The sequence below is a fragment of the Mytilus trossulus genome, chromosome 7 (genome assembly GCF_036588685.1).
Source record: "Mytilus trossulus isolate FHL-02 chromosome 7, PNRI_Mtr1.1.1.hap1, whole genome shotgun sequence".
Taxonomy (NCBI): domain Eukaryota; kingdom Metazoa; phylum Mollusca; class Bivalvia; order Mytilida; family Mytilidae; genus Mytilus; species Mytilus trossulus.
Window position 1 is genome coordinate 79,746,118 of NC_086379.1, and position 19,313 is coordinate 79,765,430.

The 19,313-nt window shown below is 32.3% G+C and overlaps 2 protein-coding genes across 6 annotated transcripts in view; one reads left to right on the plus strand and one right to left on the minus strand.

Annotated features, from left to right (window-relative positions):
• The window catches only part of LOC134725931 (rho GTPase-activating protein 44-like), a 57,266-nt gene extending 41,857 nt beyond the window's left edge, over positions 1-15,409 (plus strand). For 4 of the 5 annotated variants that reach the window (XM_063590226.1, XM_063590225.1, XM_063590228.1 and 1 more), the window contains one exon: positions 226-6,113. In XM_063590226.1, the coding sequence (XP_063446296.1) occupies positions 226-787 (562 nt within the window). In that variant the 3' untranslated portion in view covers positions 788-6,113. Of the gene's footprint in view, positions 1-225; positions 6,114-13,488 lie in introns of those variants that run through there. The other variant, XM_063590227.1, reaches the window with a different exon arrangement.
• A 600-nt stretch (positions 15,410-16,009) lies between these two features.
• LOC134725933 (exosome complex component RRP46-like) lies at positions 16,010-19,112 on the minus strand. Its single transcript, XM_063590231.1, has 2 exons — positions 19,003-19,112; positions 16,010-16,691 (listed from the first exon to the last, which is right to left on the minus strand). Exon 2 carries the CDS (start codon positions 16,680-16,682, stop codon positions 16,011-16,013), a length of 672 nt encoding a protein of 223 aa, XP_063446301.1. The 5' UTR covers positions 16,683-16,691; positions 19,003-19,112; the 3' UTR covers position 16,010.
• Positions 19,113-19,313: the final 201 nt, after the last annotated feature.

Here is a 19,313-nt window from a genome sequence, read left to right on the forward strand (position 1 = left end):
AAATAGTTACCAGATTTGAATTGAATTTAAAACAGTTGGAAGATGAAGGGGTCGGGGAAAAGCCTATTAATTTTGGTCAACAGGTCAAGGTCAAAAGTTAATGTCACTGTCATTGAAAATTGAATGTTTTTAATTGGTTTTGGAATGGTATTGAACAATGAAAAAATTAATGTGGCTGCATATTACCATTCACATAACAAATAAATGATCTATATTTTATTTCAGAGAACCAACTTCACCTAGATCACATCGTAAACACAAGTTAAAACCAGCACCACCACCTCCACCGGAGAGACCATATTCAATCGCTGTGACAGCTAGTTACTCCAAAGCCAATAATCCGGCTCAGTTTCAAACATGGCCACGTCAGGCTGTATCAGAATCAAACGATGAAAAATCAAGTGCAACAAAAACTAGATCTTCACCAGATAAACCTCCTGTAGCTGAAAAGCCAGGACATCCTCCAAATAGAGCTTCCACGATATCATATGGTGATAGGCCAGTGGCGCCACCACCTGATCGACCTAGTAAACCGCCACCAGCCACACCAAGTCATCAAAGATCAGCGTCAACAGGAAGTGCCAACAATGCTGGATTATCAGTCACAATGGAACAAAACGGCCAAGGTAGTTTAACAAATATTTCACCAGACTTTGTAGAAGGTGCTGGGCACAAACATAGCCAAACTAACCGCTTAAGCCAACATGGTAGTGCAAGACCACGACCAACACCACCACCACCACCACCCCCGTCAACCAATAAAAATACAGAGAATACACATTTATAGAACAAACGTACATTTAGGAACTTAATAAATTGGTTGTTTTTATTATACAATATAATTTATCATAAATGTACAGATTTTTAAGAATTTTTTTGAGTGCAATCAAAATTTGTTCAATATTAGATCTACTTTTATTATGTAAATTGCATTTTTTACTTGATTGTATATTTAGTAATGTGCATTTTGGTGTGATAGGTTTCTTGTGTCATGTCATATATAATACAAGCTTATTGCTTTTTGTGCTTTAAAAGCTTGTAAATAAATTCAGGAAAATTCATAAAATTCATACATCAACGCCGTAATATTTAAAAAAAAAAACATCATTAAAATACAGATCGTTTTTTTCCCTGATTGATTGCTGATTACTTTACATCACGTCTTTTCATTGCTGTGTTTGCTAACTTTACGTCGTATTGACTTTTTGTCATGGAACTACTTTTATCAACACAATTGTGATTAGTATTATACTTACATTGTCAAGATATGTTAAATTAGCCACAAGTTAAGCAGTGACCAATACCTAAGTTTTGATCTCAGAATCTCTCAAAATAATTATGTTGGAGTGAAAAGAAAGATGATGTTGCACTACCTTGTAATTAACATTATATTTCCACTGGCATGCTTCCAAATTCTGTTCACCTGAACATTTTTTCCAATCGATTTTGGGAGATTTTCTTTTTTTCCTTCGCATATGAAAAAATATATTTTCTTGACTGCTTGCTTTAAACCTGTATTATAAATAGCTTCATATTATTCAAGGCTTATATGTATTTCATTCACATTTAGGAAAAACTTCTTTTGTTTTTGATATTCGATACTCTCTTATGTAAAGATCTAAAAAAAGAACTTGAACAATAATATTTCAAAAAAAGGAATAAAAAGTTATTTCTTAACGAATTCAAAGATGTCATAGTAGAATAACTGTTTAAATTTTAATTAATATGCTGCAATTAACTAAATAGCTGTACTGTGGCATGATACCAGAAATACAGTGATGAATAGCTATAGGATATTGGAGTCTATATTTTGTACGACACAATTTTGGTCCAGAGTAAAATACTAAATTGCACAAGTTTGAGAGTGCTGTAAATGTTGTACAAAAAAATGGTCACCAGTATTTGTGCAATACACCAATTAATTTATGGAAAAACTTGCAAAAAGTGCATATGATGATAACGTCACCGTTTTGAAATTATATTGCAATGATCAATGCCATCAAATAATGCAGGATAACTTAGGGTAAATGTTAACATTGAATATAACATTGCTACTACCATATACAAGGATATATTTAGCAGGTCTTATTATGTACTCTCAGTGATATAGTAGTATGCATGTGTAGAAATGTAGATGTGAAGTTTTATAACATAAAAACATTAATGTATTTAACCCTTTAATCAGAAGTACGGACAATAACATACAAAGAATGATAACTCTTGTTAGGAGAATGAGAGTCAAAATTTGCCATTTATTGTATAAAAATTTTACAATTATACCAGCAAGTGCTACAAACAGCTACAGTTGTATCTGATATAGAAATCCAAACTCATGTACTTTTACTTTATTTCTAATGATTTGTTTGAAGTTAAATTATTGCTAATTTAATTGTAGATAAATAATATATAGTGAACTTAAAGGATGATTATTAGTTAATTTATGAACAATCTTAGTAGTTAGTTATGTATAATAAACTTGTGCAATGCTTGAATGATGAAAAGTTTGAATGTTTATATCATGGATAATCAAAATCTGAATGAATGGCAAACCTAAACTAACAAATTTAAAATCTGCTAGAGGTTTAAAAGTGGGGATACACATATTTATTAATTTCAATACATTTTTCTCTTAAACTTTTCAAATTTACTTTGTTATGAATATAGATATAGCTATTTCCAGTAATTGTCATTAGTATTATAACCTTTAATGTTGCTCCACCAAGTACAAGTGACCTAAGTATGGTAATTCTGTTCTATAACTGCATGTTCAATGGGTTTGAAAAAGAAAATATTGAATGACGTTAGAATAAGATATAGAAATTTAGGCTGAATTGAAAAAAATATGTACTTTTGAAAAGCTAAGAAAATAGCATAAAAGGTATTGAAAAGTTAGTTTTTTTTTAGATTAAGATATTTATAATCTGTTGACTTTACCTTTGATTTTCACTTGACTCTGTTCTAAAATCTAAATTATCATTCTCATTCTGGCATAGGAGCAATTTCAGGTAAAACTAACATTGATGTTTTAATGATCTAGTAGAACAACCTCAAAAATCAGTTGGCAAATGAATTGTTTATGCCTTAAGTTTAAAGATATGATAAAATGAAAAAAAGAGTCTGCTTTTATAAATCGAAAATAAAATCGAAAAACCTATCAATAAGTCAGGTAAAACGATAGCAGAAAAATATGTCCAACCTTAAAACTTTGATTTTATTTGATAATTAATGATTCCTTGATGATCATTTGTATTAATAAATTATTGTAGTCATTAAATTATGCTGCTTGCAATGCTAGTTTTGATCAATCATTTCTTTTAAATTGTAGATTCTGGATCGTAGCCCATTTTTGCTTATCAATGTGTTTGTATTCCCACTGTAAATAAAAAAAATTCTCAAGTTAAGTGTCACTAGTGCTTTTATAAGTCATTAAATTATGTTATTGTTGTATATATTATAGCATTCCTTAAAGTCTTTCATTTATCAATTTCTTACAATTGTCATATTTACTTTTGTCATTTTGCTTTAATTATGGCTTAGTGCTCGTATATTTTATAATATCCTTTTTATGTACCACATTGGTGATCCTTTACTTTCATTTTGTCTTTGAAACATGTTGATGGCAGTGAACATTTGCATGTTCAGGAACGTAAAACCAGTGACACAAGTAATTAGTACAAAATATATGTGTACAGTTTTTTTGGACTGGTCACAAATGATCATTAATTTATTACTGATGTTAAAAAGATTAATTTTTGGAAACTAAACTTTTGATTAGATTTATAAACTTTTTATAACAATATTTCCTTACTCTCCCAGCTTACTGAAGACACTAGGATGAATCTCCCTGCTTGCAGACTTAAGTGCTTCTTGGTCCAGGTGTCCATTTTAAATAGAGTTTTCTGAACAGTTTTTGTTTCTTTGAGCATTGCAGGGGTGGATCCAGCCATTTTAAAAAGGGGCGTTTCCAACCCAGGACAAAGGGAGGGGGGTCCCCATTCAAATGCATTGATCAGCCAAAAAAAGGGGGTTCCAAGTTCCAACCTCCAGAACCCCCCCCCCCCCCTCTCCCACCCCTTGGGTTGGCAAATGCCTTGCTTTATTCATCACAACATACTATTTCAATCTCTAAAAGATTTGTAATCACATGTTTCTATTTGGTTAGTCATGATTTATGTCGAATAAATTTGATTTTCTTACACCTGTCCGTCTTATACAAATGCCAATTACTAAGAAACAAACATCAAGTTTAAATTTGGATGGCTTCAATTGCATCACTCTCAAGCTATGTTCCTTTATAAATTAAAGAAATGCTGAATGTGCCCTTACTACACTCTTAACATTTCCCTTTTCTCCACCAAATGTTATGAAACATATATAAAATGCTTATTACATTGTACCACCAAACACAGATCAAGTTTGGGTGGTGTCTTGTTCACTATGCTGAATCGGCAGTATATTTACATATAGGGATTCTGTCATTTTAAAGTTAGAAGATCTCATTTGAGTCAAGACAGAGCCACTCAAATTGTTACTTTTATCTTATTTTGGTGATAACATGGTAACATTTTTATATCTAAATGAACTACCATCTTGAGTGACAAATGAATTAAGAAATATACTCATCATATATACCAGGATTAAAATTTTGTACACTGGAGGTGTGTTTCATCTGAAATATCCTAGGTTGTGAACTACAGATAATGTTGTAGACTTAAAATCTCAGATAATCGCACAGATTTCTTTTAATTGTGATCTAATAATTCATGAACAGGGACAGTATATTGAGCTTGATATTTTTAAATGACAATTTAAAAGTGTTGTATTTAAAGGTTTATGTATTAAAACTATTTGTATAAAATGTTAAAAACAAGAATATTCAAATTTATTGTATTACTTTGCCCAAAGGGAAATAAATCTCACAGATTTTAAACTGCAAAAAGAGAACCATAACCTTTGAAACAGTTCTAGTGTATATTCAGTACTGCCATGTTTTAAAGAGACCTGAAATTTAGTTTTTCTTTTTATTGATGAGCAAGTTTGTTTGTTTTTTGATGTAACTGTTAAAAATTCTTTCAGAAATGCCACCATTTGAGTTTTTGAATTGCAGCGATTAATGCTGACATCAGCATTTAAACTATAAAAACTCCAGACTGATTTTAAAGTTGTTATAATTATTGATACATTCAATAAACATATAGCTTTTAGAACAGGGTAAATAATAAATATCCATGCTCTATTGAATTCTACAATTTGTAATTCACAACTACATTGTATATTTTATCAGACAATGTGTTTCTATTGTTGAATTATTCTACAATTTGTAATAATTGCAATGTATATTTTATTTAACAATGTGGTACTTCTACATTGTATCTTTTATTTGACAATGTGGTACATATATTATATAAATTTTTATGATGGAAAATAAACATGCTTGGGTCAGCTGTGATATAAGTTTATGCTGACCATTAAACAAGCACCAGTAGGCTGTTGATTATCTTTTAATTTATGTCATATGATATATTATGTGAAGCAGATTATGTTATAATATAATATACTGTAGGAATAAAGAATGTTTTTATACTTCAGTATTTTTTCAGAATATTCAATAAACTGAAAAGTCCACATGAATTACCAGCTTATTTTCACTGTAACTATAGTATTTTCTTACTTTGGAAAATTAAAAGTAATAAATATTTTTAGATTTCATCAGCTAGTAAAACTGTATAGACACATTTATAGTGTATCTGTAGCAACAACATAGGTAACTTATGTTTTCCTACGAGGAAAATGCAAGTGTGAACTTTGCCATTTCTACTTACATTATTTTGAAGCATCACATTTCTTCATTGGAAGACACACATTTTATATAGGAATATGAATGTATAATTTATAACGAAAAAAAATAATAACTTTTTAATAACATTGTAAAATAGATTCTATATATCAGGCTTTTTGAAAGGGAAGTAATCCTTACACATACAGTGGAAGGGATCTGTTTTGTGTATTTAATGTTCAAGCATTTACTGTCTTTTAAAGTACTGTATACAAATCTTTGACCATAGGTTTAGTGCAAGTTTTATAAGAATCATTAAATCATATGACTTTTTCAACTTTCTTCTTTTTTACTCTGTCAAATTGGTTTAGTTTTACTCATGCCTGGAAACTGTAAGGAGATGTTGTTATACCTTCTTTTTTATTGAAAAATAAGTGACATCCTGCATTTCTTACAGAAAGTTCTAGATCAGAGTTAGAATTATAGAATCATTTGTCTTTAAAAATATCTTTTACTTAAGTATAAATGTATATGTATAGGAGTAGATATTTGTAAACAGTCAAAGAGACAGCAAACAAACATAACAAACAAGACATATATACATCAGTATACAGCCTTCAATGGTAGACAAAGGACTATACAATATTACAATATGCTAAGCTCTAAATTTCTTAAATAAATTTATCAAAAGATATCAAAGATCCCCCATCAACAATGAATTCCTTAAATGCAAAAAAAAGCATTTCAGAAATTAAAAAAAATAACAGCAGCTGACAGGATATGACAGGTTAGAGGTGTGTGAAGTAATTTTTTATAGCTCACTTGACCTAAAAGGCACTTTGTGTTTACCTGTTGTCCGACTGTGCGAGGGCTGTATAGCCAGTCAAGGTCGTTTAAACACTTCCAGTTAGCTGTTGTCTGTAAGCTTTTCTTTAAAAGTCTTCTATATGTGCTCAATTGATTGAAACCAGAGTTAGAATGAAAACAGGGAATATGTCAGGGGACAACAACCCAGCCAAAGTGCCCAAAAAACCGCCTGAGGCAACTAATGGGTCTCTAACGCAGCAAGAAAATCCTGTACTAAGAGGCAGGCTTCAGCTGGTCCATAAACAAACATGAGTACAAGTTCAGTGAAAAAAGTGGTCACACAAAACTCTGAAACATAAAATAACCTAAATTGGAAGAAAAAAAACAAACAAGTAACTCAATAATGTGTGTCCTTTTGAACTTGAAAATTTTGACTTTGTTTACTGGATAAGTTGTCACTACAACTTGGTTCAAAAAATCTAATTTTGGATGATCCGGATAAAAAATGTGAGTATGACTTGTGCTCTGTAATGTTAAAAAAATAATGAAGCAAATACAATCTTTCAAATTATTGTTTTCTCCTTTTTTTTAAATAGACCCTAGATTCCTTTTTCTTAATTTCTTACAGCTATATCTTATACTATTGATAACTTCCATCATATTATTAAACATGCTGGTGGTCAAAAGGATTTTAAATTTTAATGCCTTTATTTCAGACAATGATAAATGGTCAAGAAGATCCTGGTTTAAAAAAAAGCCATTAACAAAAATCTTTGTATAAGGTGATTGTGTGTGATACAGAAGTAACAAAAATTATGTATAATCAGACAAACCAAGAAGTATATATTTATTGATGCTTTGTGTATCAACCTTAAATTTGTTCCTTCTTACCATTTTCTATGAAAACCATATTATTTACAATGTTATAATATCTGTTTCTGTTTAAACAACTATTATATTCTATCTATTTTATCAAGAAAACTGACTAATATTTCTTTAAGTGAAAGTGATACTCCAGAATTTTTCCTCTTTTTCTATATCAAGCTTATGAGCCATCTGATATAGGCAATTCTAAACACTCTTTGTACAAAGCTTAAATGGGAACAAGACATGGTGCTTTATTCCTTATATGCAAATACATTATGTTACCAAGTGTCTGTCTGGCATATGTCCATTGTCCTTGACCTTGTTTAATGGTTCAGCGACTATGAAACCATGTAAAGATTGCATAAAATGCAATCAAAACCTTATGGGACTGACGATATCTAAATCTTCCAAGGTTTATCACTACATTTTTTTTATACACAAAATATAGTGTATTGATCATAACATTCTTTACATCCTATCCATGAACATTTCCAGAAAGTTATCGATGTACTATATGCTCAGATATTTGAGGCGCAAAATGATGTTACATTGATCAAGAAAATGACATTACCTTTGCAAGGTGGAGGAATCTAATATCTGTTCTAAAAATATAAATGGTCATCATTGATAAATCTTTACCCTCAGTGCTTGATTTTTATTATATTAAATACCAGTAAGAAGATAACTATATTTGGTAGATGTGATCCTTGTAAGGTCTACAGGTCTGTCAGACAGTGTCCATCCGACTTCTTCCTCATTTTCAAGGTCAAGTCTTTGTATTCAATAGATATAGGAAGATGTGGTGTGAGTGCCAATGAGACAACTCTCCATCCAAATAACATTTTAAAAAGTAAACCATTATAGGTTAAAGTACGGCTTTCAACACGGCGCCTTGGCTCACACCGAACAACAAGCTATAAAGGGCCCCAAAATTACTAGTGTTAAACCATTCAAACGGGAAAACCAACGGTCTAATCTATATGTTCCAGACCGTATGAGTATTTGGACCGTACGCGTATGGTCCGGACCGTATACGTATACTCGTACGGTCCGACCATACGCGTACGGTCGGACCGTATGAGTATACGCGTATGGTCCGGTACGAGCTGACTATACAGGTAATTAGATTTAAACAAATTAAACATTTATCACAATCTTTATTTTGAGTACTTATTTGTTTAATTGTAAATTTTGATCTTATTTTGGTACTCTCAATCTAATGTTTACCAATGTTACACTCGCTACCACAAATAACGTACTAATATTTTTAACATTAACATTTTTGCAGTTCGTGTATGTTCCTTAGCATTTGCATTTTTTTTGGTAAAGTTTCTAAATATTCTAAAACAATTGTCCTCCCACATTATATTTACTTCTGATATTTTCAATTGTAGTGATCATAATTCAATTATTTTACTGAGTGATCGACATTCTAAATACAAGAGAGTAACAGATTTAATGAGCGTGAATTTTTAAATCATTTAAATATAAAGTTGATTTTTTCAATTAAACTTTTGTTATATCAATGTGAGAGTTAAGTTATATTAATCTGTTATAGGCATCTAATTAACTTTGCAAACTCTTAATATAGTTTATTAGTCATACCGTACGTGTACGGCCCGACCGTATGAGTATTTTGAAAAAGTACGCATACGGTCCAGACCGTACGCGTAAGGTCCAAATATTCATACGGTCTGGAACAAAACGAGAAACGAGAAACACGTATATATTACATAAACCAACGACAACTACTGTACATCAGATTCCTGACTTAGGACAGGTGCAAACATTTGCAAATCTATATCTTTGATATTAAATATAATCAATTGGTCAAATTAATTTGTTGTAAGAAATTTTTGTAAGATATACAATGTAAAACTGGCAGGTTTTATCTTACAATACTCATTTTCATGGATTCATTTGTCAGTGTAGCACTAGACTGTCAACACTACGGTTGTCAGCTTAAATCCTGCATGTGGCAAGTGTGCTCCATGCAAATATAAATTGACTAGGATTGTCCTAGTTTTCCTACAGAAGGTTGGTGATTCTTATCTAGGCATCCCTGCTTTCTCCACCAATAGAAAGTAAATTCTACGAAACTGCACAATGATGTTTACAGTGACATTAAACACCAATAAATCAATCAATCAGACACTTTAAGCAATAAGTTAAATGTATATAGTGTATGTCAAGATTGTATGGTGTATATGTCTACTGGCAGGGTTTATATAAACTTTACCTCATTTTTATGGTTCATAAGCCAATATTAGGTTGTCACGGTTTTGTCAGTTCATCAGATACTATAATTGATATAATGAATGATTGTAAGATGTAGTGTATCATGTTTCATATAAGCTTGACCTAATTTTTATGGTTCATTGGTCAATGTTAAGTTTTCATGGTTAACATTGATACTATACGAAATTGGCCAACTATAGTTGGTGCATGGAATGATTTTAAAGGTGTGCATGCATGTCGGTCTGGCAATGTTCATATTTCCTTTTCATACGCTATTTAGAAGCAATAGGTCAACTGGATTTGGTGCTTGAAAATATTGTATGATGTAGATGTTGTCTGGCAGTGTTCATCTGACCTTGACCTCACTTTTATGGTTCATTGGTTCACTGATCAGTTTCGTCTGTTTCTTAGATACAATGAACAGTATGCTCACTAACATATTTGGTGTATGGCGTGATTTTAAGGTATACTTGACTGTCGGAAAGGAGGTTATCCCGACCTTGACATCACTTACCTGAATCATTGATAATGTAAAGTTTAAGAGGTTCTTGTATTTATTTAAACCTTCATACCACAGACTTTCAAAATAACTTCAATCATGATAAAAATAAAAATACAACAGCCAAGACATTTGAGCGTGTGCAATCTAGTTACCGTATGGTCTTATGTTATGCTGTTTAACCAATGAATGTCCGAGGTTAGAAGATAATTTAGAGCTTGCTTAAATGTTTTACCCTGCCACATGTTGTGTGTGTCTGTCACAAATGAAGTACCATTATATTTTCCAATCATAAAGGGCATATATATTCTCTATGCTCCCCTTGAATCGATTATCCGTCCCTGGCTGTAATACCTCTTTTACGTGTTCCTTCTAAATACTGGGAACAGCATATCAATTGGGCCAATATATATATATGTTCCTGGTTAGAACAGCCATGTCTGTGTGTTGTCCATGTCTTTTGTGTCAGATGTATTAAGTATAACTGTTCCGGACCATATGAGTATTTGGACCATACGCGTATGGTCATGACCATATGCGTATACTCATATGGTCCGACCATACGCGTATGGTCCGACCGTATAAGGTATATAGGTAATTTTATTTCTGAGACAAGTGCCTGTGCTATTAAATCTGCAATAATGTTTGACAGAACTACTATCAAATCTGCAGTAATAAACGTCATGAATGAAAACATTGACAGTATATAATGTCATTTATATTTATAATCAATGTATATAGGTCGATTTCAAGTATATTCCTTAATCATATAAATTATACTTTCTATTCCTTAAACAGAATTGCATTCTAATCATTAGCAAAATTATTCACAGATAAATGATATATGTGCTTCAATCTTACGTTATTTTCAGCTTATTTTCAATGTTCATGAAACAATATATAAACTCAATTAGAAATGTTGAATATCTCATAAGTTTACAGGTGTCATCCCATTTAATATTTTATAGAATAGAATAAGCTTATGTTTATTATAAAATAAATCTTATTACGTCTATTCTCCAGAGTTTCTAAACCTATTTCAATAAAAGTTTTATCTGAAGGAATTACGTCGTAATCCTGTAATAATTCTAGCAGCTTCTATCTGAATATTTTCAAGAAGCTCAGTTTCATGTTGGGAGCAATTGCCCCAAACAACATCACCATATTCGAATATAGGTCTAATAAAAACATAATAAATACGTATAAGTTAACTCCTAACTTATAAATGTTTAACTTGACGAAGCACAGATAGACGAGAGCATGCTTTTTATAAATAATATCAATATGCGTGTTCCATGAAGCTGATAACTAAAATGGTATCCCAAGATGACAGTAAATATTTATTTTCTCAACCTGGGGTGAACTCAAGTGCTACAGAAGGGTATATCAGCTCCTGCTCACTGTAAATACTCCCGTCACTCTAATAATAATGTTCCACTTTTGTCTCTTCTCGTGCTCACAGTAGTATAAACTCCCGTCACACTAATAATAATGTTTCACTTCTGGCTCTTCTCCTGCTCATAGTAGTATACACTCCCGTCACTCTAATAATAATGTTTCACTTCTGGCTCTTCTCCTGCTCATAGTAGTATACACTCCCGTCACTCTAATAATAATGTTACACTTCTGGCTCTTCTCCTCCTCACTGTAGTAACTCCCGTCACTCTAATAATAATGTTCCCCTTCTGGCTCTTCTCCTGCTCACTGTAGTAACTCCCGTCACTCTAATAATAATGTTCCACTTCTGGCTCTTCTCCTGTTCACTGTAGTAACTCCCGTCACTCTAATAATAATGTTCCACTTCTGTCTCTTCTCCTGCTCACTGTAGTAACTCCCGTCACTCTAATAATAATGCTCCACTTCTGGCTCTTCTCCTGCTCACTGTAGTAACTCCCGTCACTCTAATAATAATTTCCCCCTTCTGGCTCTTCTCCTGCTCACGGTAGTAACTCCCGTCACTCTAATAATAATGTTCCACTTCTGGCTCTTCTCCTGCTCACTGTAGTAACTCCCGTCACTCTAATAATAATGCTCCACTTCTGGCTCTTCTCCTGCTAACTGTAGTAACTCCCGTCACTCTAATAATAATGTTCCACTTCTGTCTCTTCTCCTGCTCACTGTAGTAACTCCCGTCACTCTAATAATAATGTTCCACTTCTGGCTCTTCTCCTGCTCACTGTAGTAACTCCCGTCACTCTAATAATAATGTTCCACTTCTGTCTCTTCTCCTGCTTACTGTAGTAACTCCCGTCACTCTAATAATAATGTTCCACTGCTGGCTCTTCTCAGTCCTGCTCACTGTAGTAACTCCCGTCACTCTTATGATAATGTTCCACTTCTGTCTCTTCTCCTGCTCTCTGTAGTAACTCCCGTCACTCTTATGATAATGTTCCACTTCTGTCTCTTCTGCTCTCTGTAGTAACTCCCGTCACTCTAATAATAATTTTCCACTTTGTTCCACTTCTGTCTCTTCTGCTCTCTGTAGTAACGCCCGTCACTCTAATAATAATGTTCCACTTCTGTCTCTTCTCCTGCTCTCTGTAGTTACTCCCGTCACTCTAATAATAATGTTCCACTGCTGGCTCTTCTCCTGCTTACTGTAGTAACTCTCATCACTCTAATAATAATGTTCCACTTCTGTCTCTTTCCTTAGTCTCTGTTAGATAGTTGTCGGATTGGAAATCATATCACATCTTATGTTTAGACTGCAATCAGTTGGGTGTATACTATTCATTGTCAACCTGGTATTCCATGGTACTTAAATCAATACAAGACAGACTGATACCTTATAGGAGAGTAAGTTACCGTGCATTGTTCTCAAGTTCGTATGTAAAGGTTTCAAATTGCAGCATCCATATACCATGGTATTCTCTACATGTGTTGCACCCATAAGTAGGCTGTTCATTGATCAAAGATAATATGCCCTTTTAAATTTTGACATGGCATATTATGATTTAGGATGTGGTAAAATACTTGGAGTAACATGATATTGTGCCAATAATTAGATGTGTCTGATACTAAATGATCTTAAATATCAAAAAGTGTTGTCTAGATGTCATATCTGACAAACAAGGTGTTCTTTCAATTCCCTTAAAATGGAGATAAAAGAATTGTATTTGAATATTTGTGACAACAATTTTGCAAATATCCATTTAATTGATCAGCTAACGTGTCTCTAGTTATCTTTGTCTTTAGGAATATCGACCATCAAATCACCATGTTGATGCCTGCAAGTCTTTAAATGCAATTCTGTTATACATGTACTAACAGAACATGTGATTCTATTTATTTTTATTTTCAGATGAAAACAAGACTGAAACAATATCAAGCTGACTATAACTGGAAACTACATATACAACATTCTCGCGAATTAATAGCATATATAATCTTCATTGATTGCTGTTACTATAATATATCACTTGAAATTTCTATTTCGTATATACTGTGAATCCAGATAAAAATTACAGTATTAGAATGTGCATAATATTTTCAGTGTTAGGAACGACTTTCAGACACTTAAATGAAAAAAAAGTATAACAAAAAAATCGGCCAGAAGGCTAGCTACAGGATTACGAGATAACATTTAAAGCAATATTATAGATTTTTTCCTCACAAATATATGGACTTGTATATAAAAAAAAAGGTTATACCGAGTTCACATTTCAATAGTTAAGAATAATTAATTTAAAACATATTTTTCAAACCTTCATGAAATATATAAAAACTTTGAGTTAGAAATAAACTTCTCCATCATCAAGACAGTCATTATTTTGTATTTTAATGACAAATTGAGGGAAATGGACTTACCTTTGACAGTCAAGAAAAACTTTAAAGACAGTGGCCACAAGGTTCCATGGAACTCATAATGATTTTATTGTTATTAATAATAAACTGATGACATTTTCATTGAACATACATGTTTGCTTGATGCAGCATTATTAAAGATATTTATAAGCTTAGCTGAAAAATGGTTTGTTTGAGCTGTTTAGCCTTCATTTTATAATTAAAAGTAAGAAGATGTGGTATGGTTGCCAATCAAACATACATTTTTGTATTCTTAAACTGTTTACTTGTGTTTCTGAAATTGATTCACATAATGAATTGGAAAAGATGACAAACTACTTTTTTGCTAAAACAATAAACCACATGGATCTTTGTGGCCCAAGCCAACTTATTTTTCACATACATAATTACGATAAAAAATCATGCAGTAAAACTTTTTTTGCTCGAAGAAAACTAAATGAATGGCAAAAATTAGCATATAGATAGTGTTTTTCATTCTCAGTCAAGCTCAAGATATTTAAAAGTAAATGTGAAATCCTCCACTTCTCAATACAAATGTACTTATATTTCCTACATGGTTATAACTTAACTTACCATATTTTGTGGATGTAAATTGTTTGGTCTCTGGAAACTCTTCCAACCTGTATTGTTAAATTTATTATACTTTTTTTGTTTTGTAAAATCAAATAAATATCAAAGTCCAGTAAATATATCTTCCAGAAAATGCAATTTATATAGTCTTATTTCTCTCTTGCTCAACAGTGTTCCCCCTTCATTGTAATCATATGAAATGTAGCTACTGTTAATTTATAGTAATATGGCTTGTATTATGAATTTTAGAAATATGTTGTGCTTCAAACCTGGCTCTAATAAACCTGGTACAGCCCCAACATACTTTATATTGTGGTAATCATGTTTGTACATGTATATAAAAGGCCCAAATATTTTTCCATATTGTTCTCATCTAAGAGATGGATTGTTATGCTTTCAAACTACTATAAAGGGAAGAGTGAAAGAGTATTGAAGCCGAATATAATAAATGGGGTTTTAAAAACCAATCATATCTTTTGGGAGAGTCCCTAGCTTTTTTGCATTCAGCAGCTTAGTTACAGATGGAGGCCAAACTAGAAAACTTTAACTAAATGCTGGTGACTTAGAACGCCCAAAATGGCTGCCGTTTTGGAAAAACTATCCTGTCTCTGAATCCCAGAACTGTATGCCAATTGTATGGAGTTGCATAGTCCAATATGATTGGAATTGTGTGCTGAAAGTGACTGAAACTGAAACAGATTTGATCTTTGACATTAACCATGCTTGTATTCATAGTGCTATGCTAGTGTATATATCATATTATTATTGTTCTGTGATAAAATTGTTTGTTTCTATATTGATAATCACTAAAATGACTTGGTTCTCAGAAATAAAGCATATAGACCTTTCAGCTTTTATGATTATTGACTATGTAGGATTTGTCAAAAGTGTATATCGTGTGAATGTTTATGAGATATAATTTCCGTGTGAATGTTTATGAGATATAATTTCTGTGTGAATGTTTTTGAGATATAATTTCTGCAAAACCAAGATCATGCAATATACAATGCTCTCTACTACATGAATAAAGATTCTGTGAAGGAACTACATATAATATACACATAAGGAGATGTGGTATGATTGCCAATGAGATAACTATCCACTAGTTCCTGAGGATGTGTGCCTGTGTGGAAGCTATAAAACCTGATTTAAACCACCATTTTCTACATAAGGAAATGCCTGTATCAAGTCAGAAATATGACAGTTGTTTTCTATTGATTTAATATGTTTGAGTTTTTGATTTTGCTATTCAATAAGGGACTTTACAATTTTCCTTGAAGTTTGGTAATTTTGTTAGTTTACCTAATGCTACTAAAAAACAGAAAAAAGACTTGCATTAAACAATCATGAGGACTTTTATAGCAGACTAAGCAGGAGTTTTTTTCACCATCTTATTCAATGAAATAACACAGTACCATCCCACAGACAAATAAATACAAAAACATTGGCTCATTTTACAAAATTGTCTTTACTTAACAACTTTTCCATAGATTTCTTATAAAATTCAAAAACTTGTTTGCTGGAGTTTTTACACAATGATGTACAATCTTTGAACTGTTTGGATGAGTAGCTTCCCTTGGTATTCACTGTTACAATGTTGAAATCTTTATTGTCAAATACAAATGTTAATAAAGCTTTCCCATCTTTTTCCTGTTTGCTATTTGGATCAAGAATTATCTCCCCTTCATTGTTAATAAGACATGTAACTGCTGCTACAAGAAATTTCAAACTAACTCCTGCATCCAACAAAGCAAGACAAGCTGAATTTATACAGCATGCCAAATAGGAACCAGAATTTTGCATTTCTTGGATAATAATATTTATACCAGACCTAGGATGTGCGGCTGTAAGAATCATGGTCTCACAAGTGTTACGAATTATCCTTTCAAACATTTTCTCGGCACAACCTGGAAGTCCTACTTTTGATTTGTAAACAACTTCTACTGTAGCTTTATCAAGAATCTCTTTGTTCATTCGAACTTCTGTTGGGCCATAAACAGCAGTGGTTACACATGTTTCTCCCTGCATTAAACATGCATCGCCATCACAGCGTGTTAATTGTCCAAGTTCACACGTCATTTCACGCATAACTTTGTCAACTTGATTATCATCTGTCTTCATCTTTTAAAGCTGAAAAATTATATTTAACTAAATTAAAGCTGTTCAGTTACAAATATTTTTTTCAATCTCCATATTTGAATAATAATTTCATGCAACTTTGTTTTATGCTATATAGATAATGTTCTCTCACTACGTAAATGATTCAAAAAGAGTAGGTCAGGTAAGGACCGATTGTGACTGAACCTACTCCTTTGGTTACTATGTGGAAAACATCTATCCCATTAAACTTCACTTGAGATAAATGATACAACAGAAACAGTTAAGTCTGGCTCCTTTCTTGACTTACAACTAGAAATTGACAACAAGGAGGGATTAAAAACAAAATATTACAAAAAGAGGTGATTTTAGCCTATTAAAGCTGCTTAACCATTGTGAACTTTCCATTTCTATGAATCAACATTTCAGCAGCTGCTGCATAAGGAGTATATATCTCCCAGGTGATACAATATTCCAGGGCTTGTGTTTCCTATCATGATCTCTTTGATAGAGGGTTGCTGATCGCAAGGTCTTGAAGAAAGCTAGTTAACTAAGAAGTGAAGTTGAAACATCCCTTTGTAATTTTTACAGAAGGCTGATCGTGAGAAGCCATCAAAGGTTGGTTGACCATTCTGTTTCATAGCTGATAGGGGATATGTTCCTAATGTTGACAGTTGTAACTACATTTGTGGATAGTTGTCTCATTGGCAATCATACCACATTTTCTTTTTTATACGTACAAGTATTGTGGTCACCAGTTTCAGTTGAAATATATTTTTTAACACTTGAAAACACCCTTCTTACTAGGGTTCTTGAGGGGTTCATCTCGAGAAAGGGATAGTCATATTGAGGGGTTGTTCTTAACTAGCTGCGGAACACAAGTCTTATGGCCCTTTTTATATTTATGGCCCCTGTGAATTTTTTAAATATGAAAGTTTTTGTACAATAAAATTAATTTTTAGATAACTGAAGAATAATATAACCTTACTAGTGGGTTTATATGAACATTCAGATTGTTTTAAACATGTTTTATAGGTATTTTCCTATCTGTACTGTCCATAGGTCCATAAATTATTGTAGTGTTTATCAACAAGGATTTTGCGCTCAATCTTTTCAATTCAATTTTATGGAAAAATGAGCAGAATTGCATATGATTTTTTTTTGGACCACTTGATAGATATAAACCTGTGGATTCAGGAAAGTTATCACTGAAATTGATTGAAATTTTCCTTTAGACCAAATTTTGGAGACTTGCGTGACATGTTCACCACCTTTTTTGCTATATTTTATATCTAAGAAATGCAGATTGTTGCCATGGTTACACCCAAAACTCAAAGGGATTATATTTCACCCTTATGACCATTAGAAATCAAATCTATGGAAGATTCTCTTTCTATAAATATATACATGCATAACACACATATAAAGCCTTCTTTGTTTAAACAGGAGGGGGGAGAGGGTGTTTAAACATTACAAGTGTCAATTTTAAGTTATTTTCCTAACTGGTATTGCTACTTAAGAGGTGGATCTCATAGTAGGAGTCTAAGCACAACACAGGATTGGCTGATTAACGTGTCAGTTGAAAGTCAAATAATTAAGCATGAAAATAAGAAACTAATAGATATAGGAAGATGTGGTGTGAATGCCAATGAGACAACTCTCCATTCAAATAACAATTTAAAAAGTAAACCATTATTATAGGTTAAATTACGGCCTTTAACACGGAACCTTGGCTCACACCAAACAACAAGCTACAAAGGGCCCAAAATTACTAGTGTAAAACCATTCAAACTGACGTTACATATAGAGAGCGGTAACGTGTATAGGTACATGTATGAAATTATGAATCCCACGTAATGTGTAAACCAACAGTCTAATTATCTAAGTCCATCTACTAAAAATTACATGTGCTAATAAGGCAACGGGGAGCAGGATACAGGATTATCACAATAAGCAGGATCCAGGATCAGACCCCCTTCCCAAAATCCCTAAGAGTAAGAGCTATGGTTCCACAACCTGATTACTCATTTATAACTGGCAAGAGGGCATCAAACAAATTAATCAGTCTTCTTAGACGTATTTTAATCTAAAGATTCATATATGGCCTTGCTTGAGGCATACAAAATTATTATTTTTTGACAGGAGAAAAGTGTTTTCTACTTTAAGTTTTACTGATATTGTGACAATATATATTCATTTGTAAATTATTTCAATATTTGGCAGAAAAAGAAACAAAACACGTGTTTGCTTCGAAAATTTCACACGGATCACGGTGTCTCTTTTCTTGAAATAAGATTTAGTGGTGGTATATATTAGTTTTGATAGAAGATATACAAATAATTACATTTAAATCTCCCTCATTAATAAGGTAACTGGTATAATATGCAAACAAAACTGAACTGTTTAGACACTTTGTTGAAACAAAGGGAAGTAAATCTATAATGTAAAAGTAAAAGAGAGAAAAAGAAAAGGTGTGCCGAATGATAACCAATTTACTCAAAACAAAAATCAGCAAAAAACGTAGTTCTCTGACATTTCTTTTTTTTAGTTGAAAAAATGTACAATGCATCAAAAATCAGCATTTATTTATTTATTTAAATGGTTTGAACAGTTTTTCAATACTTGAATAGCAAAATTCTGGATTCTCTAGGTAAT

Excerpts from the sequence above, each read along its gene's own strand:
- LOC134725933 (XM_063590231.1), bottom strand. The coding sequence starts at position 16,682 with ATGAAGACAGATGATAATCAAGTTGACAAAGTTATGCGTGAAATGACG.